The sequence below is a fragment of the Ovis canadensis genome, chromosome 2 (assembly GCF_042477335.2).
Source record: "Ovis canadensis isolate MfBH-ARS-UI-01 breed Bighorn chromosome 2, ARS-UI_OviCan_v2, whole genome shotgun sequence".
In the NCBI taxonomy this organism is placed as follows: domain Eukaryota; kingdom Metazoa; phylum Chordata; class Mammalia; order Artiodactyla; family Bovidae; genus Ovis; species Ovis canadensis.
This window is the reverse complement of record NC_091246.1, coordinates 156,902,137-156,919,627: the sequence shown is the minus strand read 5'-3', so window position 1 is coordinate 156,919,627 and position 17,491 is coordinate 156,902,137. Positions and strand designations below refer to the sequence as shown.

Genomic DNA, 17,491 nt, shown 5'->3' with positions numbered 1-17,491 from the left:
CCCTCCCCCATTCAGTTTTGCTGTTGTTTTTAGTTTAAATTATCTGGAATGAGTGCTGTTACTGATGCCAAAATTCCTCAGTTAAGATGGAGCTTAGTTCCATCTTTTCTGCCTTCTCTGCCTCCCATTCAGCGTTGTCTTCACTCCCCTCCTCTTGCTGCTGCAGCCCTCAGCCCTCTTATCAGGAAGGCAGGTGATCTCACTCTAGCGGCGTTATTCCCATGCATTCTACTTTCCTTCCCAACACAATTCTCCTGCTCACTTCCTCCACACAGAACAAGTTTATCTTGTTCGGGATGCAGCCCTGGCACCTGGCTCAGTGCAGATACAGTATATGTTCCATAAATATCTGCCTAATTAATATGTAAATTGTTCTTTTTATTAATATTCCCTAGCATATGCAGCACATAATAGAGGCATATTAGATTTATTTGTCATTGGATGAATGTATAAAGTTTCCTGCTTTTAAAATAATTAAACATTTAGCTTTTCTTAGATTTATAAAATTTACAGGTACTTTCTCCCTTAACTTCCATGATATTCAATCATTCATATGTCCTGGCTCCCTCTTCCATCCACCTAAAAAAAAAGCTTCTTAAAATCCCTTCTCTGTTATAGAAACAGACTAAAATGATTCAGAAGCACCTAGAAATAATTAATCTCTTAATACCTTTTTCCACAGCAAGCATTTTATCATTAGCTCCAATACATTATTTTCTGTTCATTTTAATTTCAGAAAGCTTCCCTCTGCTTTGTCTTATCAGTATCATCAATTGTTTCATTAATAGCATGTATATTATGCACTTAAATAAATTCTGAATATGATAAATATTTAAACAAAAATACAATATTAACACAACTTTAAAGTAAAATTTTATAAAGTTGTTTTAGATTAAAATAATTTCCAATGATACATTCATAACATTTTCAAAGTGTTTTGTCCTATGGTCACCTATTAACATTTTATAATATTAAGAACTGTCCAGTAATTACATGCAATTTATGCTAATATGCATGTATTTAAATATAAACATTATAAATAATTTGTAACCCAAATGCACACTTCTGCAATTCTTATCATCATCACGGCTTTTGCATCAATCTTGCTAATTTCCATAATTACCTGCTGTTCATTGTACGTATTCAATGTGAAGAGTGGCTTCTGAAGAATAAATTCTTCTTCAGTTCCAATACCCATCCTTGCTTTTGATGCCACTGTATCTGACATCATTCTAACAGGATCAAATTGAGCGACAATAGCAACCTAAAAGAAGATTGGGACGAGATACACGCTAAATACTTCTGGGCAACATTATTAGTGCTTAATATCCATTAAAGTTAAGAAATGTTATTATTGCATAGTTACAGGTATGATTAAATTTAGATAAAAATTTCCTCCTGATCCAAAGTCAAGGGAAATTTTATATAGAAAACCTACACATTCAATCACCTTGAAAGTAACCAAAAGTAGAAAACATTAATTTTTAGCCACTAGAAATCCGTGGCCACAGTAATGACTCCATGAAGCTTTCTAAAAAGTTTAATCTGATTAAGCTGAGTCTAGAGTATATCATTTATGGGTAAAGTCATGTGTGTTAGCATTATTGAGCATGATGGGTGAGTTTTCATTGTACTGAGCAACAGGATTTCCAGGGACTGTTAAAAACCATTGTTTCCTCTTCCACTGAAAAACTCCAAGAATCATTTTAACCCAAATGCCTTTGTGCTTTATGATAACTGAAATCAATCAAACCTGCATCCTAATGAAAAGAAGCCACTAATTTTGTAAATTATATGCCACCATTAATAACACCTGCCTGCTACTTCCTAAAGTCAGGAAATAGCAATAGGAAAATGGCATTTTTAATTCTATTTAGAAATTATAATGACATAACTGGAGGTTGCACATACTTTAATTATTATAGGTTTTACTAGCCAAAATGTCTTTTACTATAGTTCTAAACACTGATTACAGATAACAGGCACAGATATTTCCTCTTTCAAAGGTCTCACAGATGTAAAAAGAATCTTAATCATATAGACTGTAGTTGTCAAAATGATATTTTGAACAAAATGTGTTTAGTAATAGTGACATTAAATTTTGTCCCTAGAAGGCCATGGTATATCATTATTGGCTAATGATTGAAAAATTTTAATTTCATTGACTCTAAGATGACCAGATGTATATTCCTATGTGTTTAATTTATTTCTATAATCTATTTATCAATGATGGATATACTATTTATATGCATTTATACTTCCTTTATATAATTTCATTTAACTTAACTTCCTTGGCTTGAATTCATATTTACATTGAGTAGCCAGATGACTTTGGGAAAACTCTGGGCTGCCTCAATTTTCTCTTCTATAAAATAATAATTCCTACATCATAGGGTTGGGGTAGGAGTTAAATGAGGTAAGACCTAAGAGCATTTAAACAGTGTGAACACACATTACTACAAACCTATGAGGTAGGCAGCTGTTGTGCTGTTGTTCAGTCACCAAGTTGCATCTGACTCTCTGTGATCCCAAGGATGAGATAGGTACTATCATTCCACTCTTTAGAGGAGGAAATTAAGTTTAGGAAGGTTAAATGAAAGACCTAAGTTTCCTCTGCCAGTAAGCAGTGAGCCAGGTTGTACCAGCTTTGAAGGAAACCAGAGGTGGAGTTCTTATCCAAGATTCGATGCTAATTCCCAACCACATAGAAGGAGAGCCAGTCAGTCATTTCCTGTCAGCTAGGAAATGGTATCAGAGAAGACTTTGGAGCTGATGAGTTGTGCTTATCCTTGTTACGTTAATAATACTGAAAAATTACCAAGCAAAACTACTTTATAACATTTCCTAAGGTCTGAAATTCTTGCTCTTGCTGTCTATCAATACTATTTTCAAAACTTTTGTCTACTTTTATGAGCCAAAGCAATAGGAGGCTTTTATTTCCCCACAAAAACAGTCATTTGAAAAAGTGATTTTTAACCTTTTTGTTGACTGTAGGATATTTCCAAACAGAGGTCCCTTTCCTAGGGAGTATTATCTTGCTCAAGCTCTACCACATTTTTTTTTTTTGAGGAGAGTAAAATCCTTTAGCTACACGCAGGGTTTCACTGCTATGAATTGATACTATTCAGCTTGTAAACTAGAGGTAATATGGATGTATTTAAATCTTGGGAGAGATTTTTTTAACGGTTCTGATAAAGTTCTTTTCATATACTAAGAAACTGAAAATAATGCAACATAAATCTAATTGTTCCCAGGAATGAGGATCGGTGTTCCAATTTGGAAAAGTTACATTTTATATAGCAGATGTCATGAACTAAGTCCTAGTAATAATGTTGTTAAGAGCACTTAGAAACATTTTTTAAACCACCCATGAAATTCTCCAAATTAAAAACACCTGTTTCCACAGGGCTTCTAGTCGCTTTCCTCTTTCTTCTTCTTCAAGCGCTTCTTGAAGGGCCACTTCTTTTTTCTCCATCAAACGCTTTTCCAATAATTCTTGTCTATATTTAACCCTTTAAAAATAATGCACAGGGAAGTTAGGAGAACATCACGATAATGTTGGAGAGTATATGGACAGCAGCATATGGGCAGAAGTCATCTAAAAAGAGACATCACTGTCATTTTCTTTTTACTTGCTTTGGATAATTTCTCATATCACAACCATAGAGGATGTTTCTATAAAATATAATTTACAATAATTCGAATAACAATCATAGAACTGCAGGTCATGCGGGCAGGGAAACATGGGGTAAAATCCAATCTCACTCCTTCAATGAAATCATTGTATTAACCGTCAGCTGCCACAACTGCAGCTAAGCCAACCTGACAGATGACAGCCTCACCCTTGAGGTATTTCAGCAGTCTTCTAGTAAGTTTTAATACAGTATGAGATTTAACAGGCTATGTTACAGTTTTAATAGGCCTAATATTAAAAAGACAAGTAAATAAAATACTATAATATGCCCAAAGTATCTCAATTACTAGAGTTTAAACCAAACTTTATATTGTCACTTATTTTGTCAAGAATACTCTATCTGGATGGATGTGTGTGTTTGTGTTAAAAAATGTTGAAAATTGCACATTGACTGTAGATGGCAGCAAAAACATGACTTTCCCTGAGCATTGTTTCCATCCTCCTTAACAGCAGATATGAAAACCGAACACATTTAAATACCTGTTTTAATACTCCAGGGTTCACCTGGCACTCCTCTGTTGCTGTTTTGGGGCAGCCTCCCTAACTATATTTTTGTCCAAGGTATTATTCTATTGAATTATAGAGATAAGATTTGCCTTTTCAAAAACAGTAGGCACCTGGCTTCTCAAGGTAGAAGGAGGTGTTAGCTCTGTCTTCTATCATTGATGGTTTAGATTTAACTTCCTCTGTGGCAAGAATACACAGAAGAACTGTGCAAAAAAGATCTTCACGACCCAGATAATCATGATGCTGTGATCACTCATCTAGAGCCAGACATCCTAGAATGTGAAGTCAAGTGGGCCTTAGAAAGCATCACTACGAACAAAGCTAGTGGAGGTGATGGAATTCCAGTTGAGCTGTTTCAAATCCTGAAAGATGATGCTGTGAAAGTGCTACACTCAATATACCAGCAAATTTGGAAAACTCAGCAGTGGCCGCAAGACTGGAAAAGGTCAGTTTTCATTCCAATTCCAAAGAAAGGCAACGCCAAAGAATGCTCAAACTACCACACAATTGCACTCATCTCACATGGTAGTAAAGTAATGCTCAAAATTCTCCAAGCCAGGCATCAGCAATACGTGAACCGTGAACTTCCTGATGTTCAAGCTGGTTTTAGAAAAGGCAGAGGAACCAGAGATCAAATTGCCAACATCCGCTGGATCATGGAAAAAGGAAGAGAGTTCCAGAAAAACATCTATTTCTGCTTGATTGACTATGCCAAAGCTTTGAGACTGTGTCATCACAATAAACTGTGGAAAATTCTGAAAGAGATGGGGATACCAGACCACCTGACCTGCCTCTTGAGAAACCTGTATGCAGGTCAGGAAACAACAGTTAGAACTGGACATGGAACAACAGACTGGTTCCAAACAGGAAAAGGAGTACATCAAATCTGTATATTGTCACCCTGCTTATTTAACTTCTATGCAGAGTACGTCATGAGAAACCCTGGACTGGAAGAAACACAAGCTGGAATCAAGATTGCCAGGAGAAATATCAATCACCTCAGATATGCAGACGACACCAACCTTATGGCAGAAAGTAAAGAGGAACTAAAAAGCCTCTTGATGAAAGTGAAAGAGGAGAGTGAAAAAGTTGGCTTAAAGCTCAACATTCAGAAAACGAAGATCATGGCATCCAGTCCCATCACTTCATGGGAAATAGATGGGGAAACAGTGGAAACAGTGTCAGACTTTACTTTTTTGGGCTCCAAAATCACTGCAGATGGTGATTGCAGCCATGAAATTAAAAGACGCTTACTCCTTGGAAGAAAATTTATGACCAACCTAGATAGCATATTCAAAAGCAGAGACATTACTTGGCTGACTAAGGTCTGTCAAGGCTATGGTTTTTCCTGTGGTCATGTATGGATGTGAGAGTTGGACTGTGAAGAAGGCTGAGCGCCGAAGAATTGATGGTTTTGAACTGTGGTATTGGAGAAGACTCTTGAGAGTCCCTTGGACTGCAAGGAGATCCAGCCAGTCCATTCTGAAGAAGATCAGCCCTGGGATTTCTTTGGAAGGAATGATACTAAAGCTGAAACTCCAGTACTTTGGCCAACTCATGCGAAGAGTTGACTCATTGGAAAAGACTGTGATGCTGGGAGGGATTGGGGGCAGGAGGAGAAGGGGATGACAGAGGATGAGATGGCTGGATGGCATCACGGACTTGATGGACTTGAGTCTGGGTGAACTCCAGGAGTTGGTGATGGACAGAGAGGCCTGGCGTGCTGCGATTCATGGGGTCGCAGAGAGTCGGACACAACTGAGCGACTGAACTGAACTGATAGCATCAGGGCTTCCTTGGGGGCTCAATGGTAAAGAATCTGCCTGCCAGTGCAGGAGATGCAGGTTCGATTCCTAGGTCGGGAAGATCCCCTGGAGAAGGAAATGGCAACCCACTTCAGTATTTTTGCCTGGGAAATCCCATGGACAGAGGAGCCTGGCAGTCTGCAGTCCAAGTCAGACACAGCTTAGAGACTAAATTACAGTGGCATCGGTCACAAATGTACTTTGCCCCAGGCATGCACACCTATATTTTCCATGGATGTCCCTGCATTAGACCATTTTTATTCTGGATCCTGACATTTACTGAGGTGTTCACTACACATCAAGTCTTGTGCTAATGGCTCATTCAGACTTCACATGTTGGGGTACCATCATTTATCTTTAAAGATAAAGAAATGGAGGCATAGAAAGGTGATGAAACTTGTCCCAAGTCTCAATGGCAGAACTTGAGGTCAAATCCAGGCGTACTGGCCCCAGAGCCCATGAACAGTTAACTACCATGTTCTTCTCTCTCCTCCCCTTGACAGCTCTACTCACCTCACTGACTGATGAATGCCTACTTTGTGCCAAACCCTGTGCTGGAAATTGAGAGCACTCTGAGAAAAAGACCGCTCTTAAAGAGCCTGTGGTTTAACAGAGACAAAAGGCAAGCCCAAGAACTAAACAAGGCATACAGTATCTTCAGAGAGGTATAAATAAGGTCCACCCTGGATTCAGAGGAAAGTGAGATGCCTACTTGCTGAATTGTGAGAAAGACTGGTCGACTTCAGCAAGCACTTTATGGAGGAGGCTGCAGCATCTGAGCTGGGTCTGGAGGACTAGGGTTTGGAGAGGCCACGAGGCATGGCTGAGGTGTGGCAGAGAGAGAGCTGGGACGAGGGTGAGTCCAGGGAGGCTCAGGCTCTGCAAGTGCACGGTTGGCCTCCGAGAGTAGCTGACTTCTTCAGTTTTGTCCTCTGGGCACCTTGCTTGCCTCACCTCGTCACAGCACTGGGCAGGGAAGGGTTCAAGGTGGCTGAACAGAGTGAGTGGGTGAGCAGTGACAGAGAAGCCCAGAAAAGCACCGAGGGGGCTGAGCCTGGTAGTCACATGGTTCCTTCAATGATCTGCTCTCGGGGAAGAAAACTCTTTAAAACCAGGTTGCTCCTGAGGCTGGCACTGAAGAAGCAGCACTGGGAGAGGAGGGAAGCAGGCAGCAGATACTTTAGAAGCACAAAACCCAGAACGGAATTTGGGAAGAAGGTCCCAAGCTTGCTCGACGGCTGTGGCTGTTGCCCATCATCTCCCATTTCAAGAGTCACTACAACCAGACACATGGATTAAAGAATTCACAGGCCAGATTGCTCTCTTTCTCTGATGCCTCTCTGTCATAGAAAGCTCTGTTTCTCATTCCTTCCATTTTCACTAAGGCGTGACACAACTTTCCTAATGAGGTTCTACTCAATTTAAGCACTGAGTACAAGCTAAGGGAACTACTGTGAAGGTTCAATGAAAAGACACCCAGGGATTTGACAATTACCATATGTTAATTCTCAGAACTTCTGAAAAGTTTCTCTTCCTTTGGGATGTATAGGTTGCTTTGTCTGCTGCAAACTTTTGCCTGCTTTGTGGAAAAGTAATAGCTGTTTTAGTTAGAGGAGCTTGACTAGTGAGGAAGAGATTCAAAAGGAGAGTGAAGCATTTGAAGCTATTTGGTAAAGAAAGCTGGCTCATGCTTTACTTTGAAGTTCATTCATTCATTCATCAAAAATTTGAGCACCTCTCTGCGTCAGGGAAGTCAAGGACTTCCCTGGTGGCTTAGATGGTAAAGCGTCTGTCTACAAGGCGGGAGACCTGGGTTCGATCCCTGGGTCAGGAAGATCCCCTGGAGAAGGAAATGGCAATCCAATCCAGTATTATTGCCTGGAAAATCCCATGGACAGAGGAGCCTGGTAGGCTACAGTCCATGGGGTCACAAAGAGTCGGACACGACTGAGCGACTTCACTTTCACTTTCACTGCGTCAATCACTGTTGTTAGCACTGGACAAAGGATTTCAGTACAGAAGACATACTCCTGTCCTCACAGAAGTGACCGTCTAATGTGGATACAAAGATCCAGGCAATTATGGCACAGGGTAGCTCTTGCCCTGATGAGACAATGGGGCACAGGTCATGGGAGAAGCACCTTTGCCAGACTTGGGGCATTCAGAGGAGCAGCCACCAGGAAGTGCTCCAAAATTCAGATCTAAAAAAGGAGCAGGAATTCTTCAGAGGGGGAGAGAACAGAAAGAAGGTTCTAAGTAGAAAAAAATATCATATGAAGGCCCAGAAGGTAAGAGAGCATGGTATGCTTGACGAACTCAAAAATATTTGGAATGACCAAAAATGAAAATTGTAAGGTGAGGAGTACCAAGAGCTGAGGCTAGGAAGGCAAGGGAGGACAGGTAGTGAGGACTTTGCAAGCATGAGGGCTTTGATCAAGGCAACACAATCAGAAAACTCTCTCCTGTAATGTGGAGGATGGATTGCTAAGAAGCAAGACCAGAGAGACTTAATTCCAATGCAAAAAAAAGCTTTCCTGAATTAGGGCAGGGGAGGGCTGCTTATAGGAGTTAGGGAGATGATATAGTCTTAAAATTTATGTAGAAAATAGAATAAGTGAGCATTGTTAGTGTTTTTTAAGCGAAAGGGGGAAAGAGAGAGGAAGCTAAGGTTTCCATGTTGCATGGTGAACAATGGCATTCCTCTCTAAAACTGGGGACTTAGAGAAACCAGGGAGAGAAGGAATTAGGTTGAGTTTAGCCATAGCTCTGCTGTCGTAAGATCTGGGCTGGAGGAATGGTTGGGGATCTTTATCCATGGCATGGGACTGAGACCGAGAAACAGATAGCACCTGTCCAGGAAGGTACTACAGTGTAAGAGGAGGTGGCAGGCCTAAAACTGAGTCCAAAGGAAACACCTTTTTTTGGGGGTCATTTTTTCTATGTATGTTTTCAGTATTTATAATTTTATGTTATTCACTCATTCACTGACTGGGTGTCCACACTGTGCCAAGTGCTGTTCTAGGGTGGATTATCCACACTGATTAAAAAAAAATAATAATAACAAAACCCTGTTCTCACACTTTCAATTATAGGCATATATTTTCATGTATTTAGAAGTTTAATTTCTTTTCAAAATACCAATTTAATTTCCCCACTCTGCTCAACCCAAGGAAGGGGGCAACTTTTAAGAAGGGGACAGAAAAGGAAGAAACTAGGAGAATGAGGAGAAATTGTGGCACAGAAGAGAAATACAATGGAAAGAGCATGTCTCATGCTAAAAATCAGCTTTTATCTAAGATAATCATTGGATTAAATAACAGGGAGCCATTGGCAAACTTGGCAGTAGAGAGGTGGCTGAAGAATTAGCAGTAGATAAGGAAGTAAGAGGTAAGAGAGACAACACCCCCAGTAAGGCTGATGCCAATGGAGAGGAGAGAAGCAAGCTGGGGCTGGAGGAAGCTGATCACAGTTGCATTCGTTCCAAAGTGATGACCAAGGTGACTCTGACTGTTGTGAAGATTGGCCATGGGAAATTTTAAGGAGACATAGTCAAAGTCTTCATTCTTAGAGATGCCAATGTTTAAACTCAAATAATAATTCACTGTAAAAGGGGAAACTCTTGGTACACCCTCCTTTTCCCAGTCTGGATGGAAAAATGTCTTTGCCTAAAGAGAAGTGATGCAGAAAAATTCCTGGGAGAAAGCCAAATACTCACATATTCATGGGGAAAGAAAATAGCAACAGTAAAGTCAATCATTTGGAAAATTTTCCACATAAATACCTTTAGCCATTTGAAATAGCAGATTTTCTCCAAATTAAACTGTTGCTATGAAAGTCAATGTCAGGAAGTGGCAAAACTCAATAGTCTTTAAGCTGTGCACTGAATTCCCAAACAGGAATCTTAGGTTTATCTCTCAGTCTGTTTCATGCTCCCTGAGTTGACAAAGGTTGAGAGGGCAGCAAAGGAGGCCTTTTCTACTCCTCTTGGGGGAGGAGAAGCATCATATTGTTCAAAAGCAACAGCTGTTGCAGAACCAGGCAGAGCATTAACAATAATCTGAAAAGGATTTTGTTTATGCTTCTGGACCTGAGTGTAGTTGAAGGGACAAGAAGCTTTCATGTAGAAATGGAGAATTTACATATCATTTTGGAGATATTTTTATATGTGTGATGCATTCGAAGAGAGGAGTTGTTGTTGTTTAGTCACTAAGTCATGTCTGACTCTTTTGAGACCCTGTGAACTGTACCCTGCCAGGCTCCTCTGTCCGTGGGATTTCCCTGGCAAGAATGCTGGAGTAGGTTGCCATTTACTTCTTCAGGGGATCTTCCTCACCCAGGAATTGAACCTGCATCTCCTGCATTGAGGCTGATTCTTTACCACTGAGCCATCATGGAAGCTCAAGAGATGAGTATACAAATGCAAATAGTTTGGAAACATCATGAACTTCAGTGACACCCTCCTTTGCTTCAGTGAAACTAGCAGTAAGAATCAGGCAAAATGTTAACTTCAAAATTTGACCTCCCTCCTATCTGAAGGGAGACACAGATAACTTCAGTCTTCAAAGAAGCTACAGGAACTAAGAGGGGAAAAAAGACTTCAGAATAAATTTTTGCTGACAGTAGCAGGTTCTACAGTTTGTTTTTTTTTAACTTAAGCAGTAAATAAACCAGCATTAACAATACATCTTAATTAGGTTACACTAACCAGTATGGAACTCCCACCAAAAATGTTTCAGGGAAGTAATTTGCCCTACTGAATTAGAGGCAGTTTCCAAACAAATCTGCTACTTCATTTTTAGGTAATGTGGCTTACTCAACACTGAACAAGGAATGTTTAACAGGCACACGCTGGAGGTGCTATTGCCAGAGGGGTTTGAACAGCAGTGCAGCATAGTGAACCTGTTTCTCCCTGCTGGGAAATCCAGTTTTGGCTTAAACCCCACTCAGAAAGTTGTTCTTCCCACCAAGCAAAGAGACACCCCCATGAGCTCTACAGGACTCCAACAGGGAGGAGTGCACAGATCAAAACATAGGCAGGCCAAGTAGCAGCACCTGTACAGAGGTGGAGAAGCCAGCCCACAGGAAAGAAGCAAGAAAACATAAGAGGTGTTCACATTGGCCAGCATCACCCCTCCAGTGGTCAGGACCACGAGATTCTATACTCAGTGAGGGTTCTGGCTAAGGGCATAAACAGAGACCAGTTCCTGTAAATGTAATGTGGATCCTGATACAAGGCAGTGACATCCTGGTACAGATCAGCATGGGACAAGAACAAAGAGGATTCACAGAGAACCCACAGAACCAGAAGGAGATGAACCCAGGCCAGCCCCAGACAGAGACTATTCTTCTAGCTCAGAGTGCTTACTGGTTCCTTTGTGGGGTGTAAAGGCAAGCTCCTGTTGGAACTTATCTTTAATTGATTAATCCAATTAGTCAACATAGAATTATTGGCAAACCTACTATGTGCCAGGCACTGCCCCACAGGCTCAGGATATAATAATGAAAAATAAAATCCAGACAAACAAGATCCCCGCTGTTAAATCATATGTTACTTATGGTTTGTTGTATACGAGCATCCCTAAATTAACATCCTAGTAAAATACATAAAATTGTTTTAATAAATTATTTTAAATTTATCACTGTCCTAAATTAGAGAGCTTTTTCTTATATTGCTATAGCTCGATAGTTCTCAACTACGACTATCATTAGAATCACTGGAACTTATAAAAACTTCTGAGGCCAGGGCCCCACACCACACTAATTACATCAGAATCTGGTTTCGGGGCTCAAGATTGGTGTTTTGTTAAAAGTTCCTCAGTGATTCCGATATGCAGCCTGGTCTGAGCACAGCACTGCCTGGCCCAGTGGAGCCCTAAGCCACTCTAGGGCCAGGATCACCCAGAGGGCTTGCTTTTATTTTTTCGTGTTTGTCTGGGCTGGGTCTTCGTTCTGCATGGGCTTTCCTCTAGCCGCGGAGACCTGGGGCTACTCTCTGGTGGTGCACAGGCTTCTCGTCAGGGCGGCTTCTTTTGTTGCAGAGCACGGGGCTCTAGGGCGTGGGCTTCAGGGCATGCAGCTCCCAGGCTCAAGAGCACAGGCTCAGCACTTGCGGTTCACAGGCTTAGTTGCTCCGTGGCATGCGGGATCTTCCCAGATCAGGGACGGAACCCTCGTCTCCTGCATTGGCAGGTGAATTCTTTACCACTGAGCCACCAAGGAGGCCTTGGAGGGCTTGTTGAAGCTCAGATTCAGGAGTAGTGAGGTGGGGTCTGAAAAATCTGTATTTCTAAGAAATTTCCAGGTGATGCTGGTCTAGAGAGACCCACAGCCCAAATAAATATTTAGATTAAAGGAACTCTAATTGCCTATTATTAGCAAGACAAAACTAGGTGCATATCACTACCTTGATCAGCTTCTTATTCCTGGTTGCATGTGCTAAACATCAGTTATATTATATGCCTCAGGACTGATCCAAACTAGAAGTTTCTGCTTTTGTGCTTGCTACTGACATTCATGAGCAGAAACTGTAATTTGTGTCATATTTTAGATTCTTCATAAAAGTGATATCATTCATATTCCACTGTATACACACACACACACACACACATTGCCACATCTTTTTACCTATAAAATAGAAACACACTCACAGACATAGAGAACAGACTTGTAGTTGCCAAGGTAGGGGCAAAGAGGGAGAGGGTTGACTTGGGAGTTTGGGGTTACTAGATGCAAATGGTTATATAGAAAATGAATAAACAACTAGGTCCTTCTGTATAGCACAGGGAACTATATTTAGAATCCTGGGATAAACCATAATGGAAAAGAATATGAGGAAGAACATGCATATGCATAACTGAATCACTTTGGTGTAAACCGGAAACTAACACAATGTTGTTAATAAACTATACTTCCGTTAGAAAAAAAAAAAAAAGCAGAATCTTTCAACTCCAACCTATCCCTTGGCCTTTACACATATGGATGACAGGTTTCCTAGTGACAGTGGTCCTCCCAGGTTTGGGAGAGCAACAGCGGCTATCACTGAACCTCTTTCCCTCAATGGACTAAACACTGGGATATCCTGACGACAACTGGAAACTTCAGACTCCTGGTGATATTTAAAGGGTCTATTTAATAAAATCAAAGCAGGAAGAAACAACTTGAAAGCATTTGAGCAATGAGCCACTTCCCTTGGGACTGGTTCCTGCAACTCCGGGGGGTGGGGGGGGGTAAATATTTTTCATACTGGAAGTGAAAACCCATAAATAAGAGTGATATACATTTTCCTGTTGGCTGTAATCAGTTCCAACCTAGCCATCTGAGTTCACTTGAGTTGGAAATGCAGAGATACAAACAGCTGTGAAACAAGGACTTAAACCTGGGACTCCAGATTTAAATATAGAATAAGATGTGAGGAGAGGGTTAGTGAAAGAATGTTATAAAAATAATTTTGGCCCTTGCTCCAAGTAAGTGCACAAACGCATTTCTGCCACATTTACCTCCTCTTTTTGAACTATTTCTAAGTCTTTCCATCTAGTTTTCAGTAATCCTTTTATATCCTCACATAGTCTCAAAATTTTCCTAGAATACTCTTTTCCCAATAGCATTTCAAGTAGGGTATAGGAAAAGATGCATTGTCTATGGAGAATTAAAAGCAATAAATAAAAGCTAGTCTTTTTTTTTTTTTTGCCTTTTTAATCACTATGTATCAGCAAGTCTCAACAAAGTTAGAGATAAAAACTCCCTCTACTGGAGCATGCATTCCTATCTCACTTACTCAGTTGCCCCTTTCAAATGTTTCCCTTAATTGAAAACCAGTGCTTCCCAGGTGATACTACTTCCATTGCTACCCATTTACAATGGAGAGAGAAGAAAGATAGCATTTTCCTGGCTCTCTAACAATTCCAGAAAAGTTTTACCCATTGACTTGGGTTAGATCATCCTGTTTCTAATACAGTTCTTGGGATCAACTACTGGCTTCCCAGGTCACTGCCCATATTTACTGAGGGTTATTCAAAACTCCACTCTTCTAGTTCCTTGATCCTGAACAGCATATGCTTTTCCCCTCCTTTAACAGCCCACTCCTTAGACCAAACTTGGAGCTTGGCATCACCCAAAACCTTTGAAACTGTGGATAATAATTATCAAATCCATTTTACCTGCCTTCACTACTCAAGATCATTTCATGACTGGCATGTTCTCTCCAAGCTGCATGGAGCCTAAACAATAAGATGTTTGACCGAGGTGCTCTCCAGGAACTGGGAGTCAGTTCTGTCTTATTTGAACTGAAGGACCACCAACCCTCCAAACGAGCATGTGCTCATTTGGTCCAAAGGGTCAGACATGATTGAGTCACTGTACAGCAACAATGTAGTTCAGTTCAGTTCAGTTGCTCAGCCGTGTCTAACTCTTTGCAACCCCATGGACTGCAGCATGCCAGGCTTCCCTGTCCATCACCAACTCCTGGAGTTTACCCAAACTGATGTCCATGGAGTTGGTGATGCCACCCAGCCATCTCATCCTCTGTTTTCCCCTTTTCCTCCCACATTCAATCTTTCCCAGCATCAGGGTCTTTGCAAATGAGTCAGTTCTTCGCATGAGGTGGCCAAAGTATTGGAGTTTCAGCTTCAACATCAGTCCTGCCAATGAACACTTGGGACTGATCTCTTTTAGGATGGACTGGTTGGATCTCCTTGCAGTCCAAGGGACTCTCAAAAGTCTTCTCTAACACCACAGTTCAAAAGCATCAATTCTTCAGCGCTCAGCTTTCTTTATAGTCCAATTCTCACATCCATACATGACTACTGGAAAAACCACAGCCTTGACTAGACAGACCTTTGTTGGCAAAGTAACAATGTATTTATTGACAGGCAAAAATATTAATGAAATACATGGGAAATTTTTTAAAGAATTTTCATTAAGATATATTGGCTACCTCAGATTGAATAGCAATGTATTCTTTATTCTTTATCCCAAATACCCAGTGCCCCATGCCTCTGGGAAGTGTGTGTGTGGGGAGGTGGGTGTGGAGCAGTCTGAGACTTGTTCTTCTGTCTCCTTAATTGGCTGCTTAGCTAATTAATGCTCTCTGCTGCACAACTCTGGCTTCTCAGCGCTTTGCTTTGCTGCCTATCAGGCAAAACGAACCTGGTTTGGGAAGACCATTTCCCTGCCAAAATTTTACACTGAGTATTCTGTTCTGATTCCAATCTCCAGAGTCACTGAATAGACTGACAAAGGTTGTAGGCTAAGTAACCAGGAATGGATTGCCTTCCAACCTCCTGTCCTTTATGTGTTGATTATTTAACCTTACTCAACCTGATATCACTTTAGTGTGTCAGGCTCTCCATTTATCAACAACTCTTATGAACTATAAACTTTGTGCCGGGCACTGGGCTAGGTCTTCCCTCATGAAGCTTACTGTCATTCTACTCCTTCCTTTTCTTCCCAGGCTATGAGACACAATCAGATTTACTCAGTTCTCTCTCCAGCTTTGGACTGATGGGTCCATCTGTTCAAAGGCATTGCCACTAGTATTCTTTTGGTATCTTCTTTCCACAACTGCCTTGCCAATTTCCAGCTCTCATTGTTTACTGAATTTATTATGTATTTATGAGGTTTGAGCCTTACCGAAACATTTAACACTCCTCCCGAATGATTTTTACTTACCCCAGCTACTCGATAGTCTCCCTCTTAGCAGAGAACCTCACCTCCTATTTCACTGAAAACAAAAGGCCATAAGCATTTGCTTTCCCCACCATGCGTTGCTCATTTCCAATCTTGTTAGGACCATCTTAATTCATCCTTTGCTCCTTAAACCTGTGCTTTTAATCCCAGAAACCTGGCTGTCTCTAGGATCTTGCTCCAGGAGTGAATCTTTTCCTTTCCTATTTTTTCAGACTCTCTCCCCTTCATGGTCTTTTTTCCTCTGCATATAAACTTCTTCAAATGGGGAAAATATGTAACTCTCAACTTTCCTTTCAGCTACCATCTTCTTTGTCACTTCCTTGTAAAATTTTTTAAACAAAGAAGCCACAATTTGTCTCTAATTCTTTGCTTCTAACTTGGTGCAACAACCCCTACAGTTGGCTTCTGATCCTTCCACTCAGAAGGATCCTTTTACTCAGTCGGCTTCTGATCCTTCTACTCCAAGTAGAAACTACTCTCCCCAATGTCTCTGTAAACTTGGGACCTTCTTTCAGAAGAAATCTTAGTCTGACTTGACTTGAGCAATGCCTGGTACTGATGACCACCTCCTTTATGAAATGTACATTCAATTTTTGACTGCTGTTCCTCACCTTTTACTGGCTTCTCCTCATCTGTGTACCCAAGTTTTCAACACAAATCCTCTTTTCACAATTTAAAAACATTGTCTGGGAACATGACTTCAGCTACAATCAAGGCATGAATAGCTACAGCCTCCACCCCCTTCAAAGTCCCAAATCCTTTGGTCTTTTATTTTTTTCTCTATGTAATTTCAGGATTGGCTGCAGACAAATCCCTCAAGTGTTACTATATTACAGTGATAGTTAAATGCAAAGCTTCTGCTTTAATGGGCATCTGAGCTTTTTGTAGCAACAAACCTAATGACACAAAGTTAAGTAGAAATCTGGAATTCCTGCCCACATCCTCTTAGAATAAAGCCACTAGAGCACCGTGGGTACCATGGACAGGGCCAAGATTTTGCCTACTCAGTTATTTTAGGTTCACTCTAATCCACAGACCAATACTTAAGCTCCCTTATAACACGGCTGCAATATTTATATACAGTTAGTCACTTCAGCTACCTAAAATCAGAGAATGTATAACTTTGAGCAATACAACACGGAACCAAAAAAATTTTTTATATCCTTAACAGATTAGGGCCACAACTTTTGGGGATATTAGCTATAAACCATTTTATAAATTAGGAGATATCTTCCACAAATAATGGCTTTAATATTAGAAGACTTGATTTTTTAAAATACCTGCTTTCTGATGGTAATTGTATAGGGCTACTGCCTATTATGGCCAAATCTAGAGTTTAATAATTAGGCCATACCATGGTAGACATCTGTTGCTTTTTTTTGCCCTCTAGCATCAACCTAGTAATATCAATTCCCTTTCCAGTTGCCGTTCTTCATTCCATGTAGGTTTATTGAAGCCTTTAAACAAGAATCCCCCCACCTTTCCATGTGATCAGATATGGTTAATATTAAGTACATTACAAATACGATCACAGTGATTGGCCCTTAGTGCCCACATGATTTCAGCTGAGCTAATCAGAATCAGAATCTTTCCCCGGGAATTTATATATAGATATTAAAGAAGAATTCTCCCAGCGAGGTTTAAAATTCTCCAAATGAGGCTTCAACAGTACGTGAACCAAGAACTTCCAGATGTTCAAGCTGGATTTAGAAAAGACAGAAACCAGAGATCAAATTGCCAACATCCACTGGATCATCAAAAAAGCAAGAGTGTCCCAGAAAAACATCTACTTCTGATTTAC

General features: G+C 40.6%; 2 protein-coding genes across 12 annotated transcripts in view; one reads left to right on the top strand and one right to left on the bottom strand.

Annotated features, from left to right (window-relative positions):
- The window catches only part of CCDC148 (coiled-coil domain containing 148), a 329,833-nt gene that overhangs the window by 28,551 nt on the left and 283,791 nt on the right, over positions 1 to 17,491 (bottom strand). For all 6 annotated transcript variants that reach the window (XM_069577480.1, XM_069577479.1, XM_069577478.1 and 3 more), the window contains 2 exons: positions 3,395 to 3,512; positions 1,124 to 1,264 (listed from right to left, as the gene is read on the bottom strand). In XM_069577480.1, coding sequence (XP_069433581.1) covers positions 1,124 to 1,264; positions 3,395 to 3,512 — 259 coding nt within the window. The remainder of the gene's footprint in view (positions 1 to 1,123; positions 1,265 to 3,394; positions 3,513 to 17,491) is intronic.
- UPP2 (uridine phosphorylase 2) overlaps positions 1 to 17,491 on the top strand; it is a 98,769-nt gene that overhangs the window by 74,112 nt on the left and 7,166 nt on the right. The gene's annotated exons all lie outside the window — the stretch shown is intronic.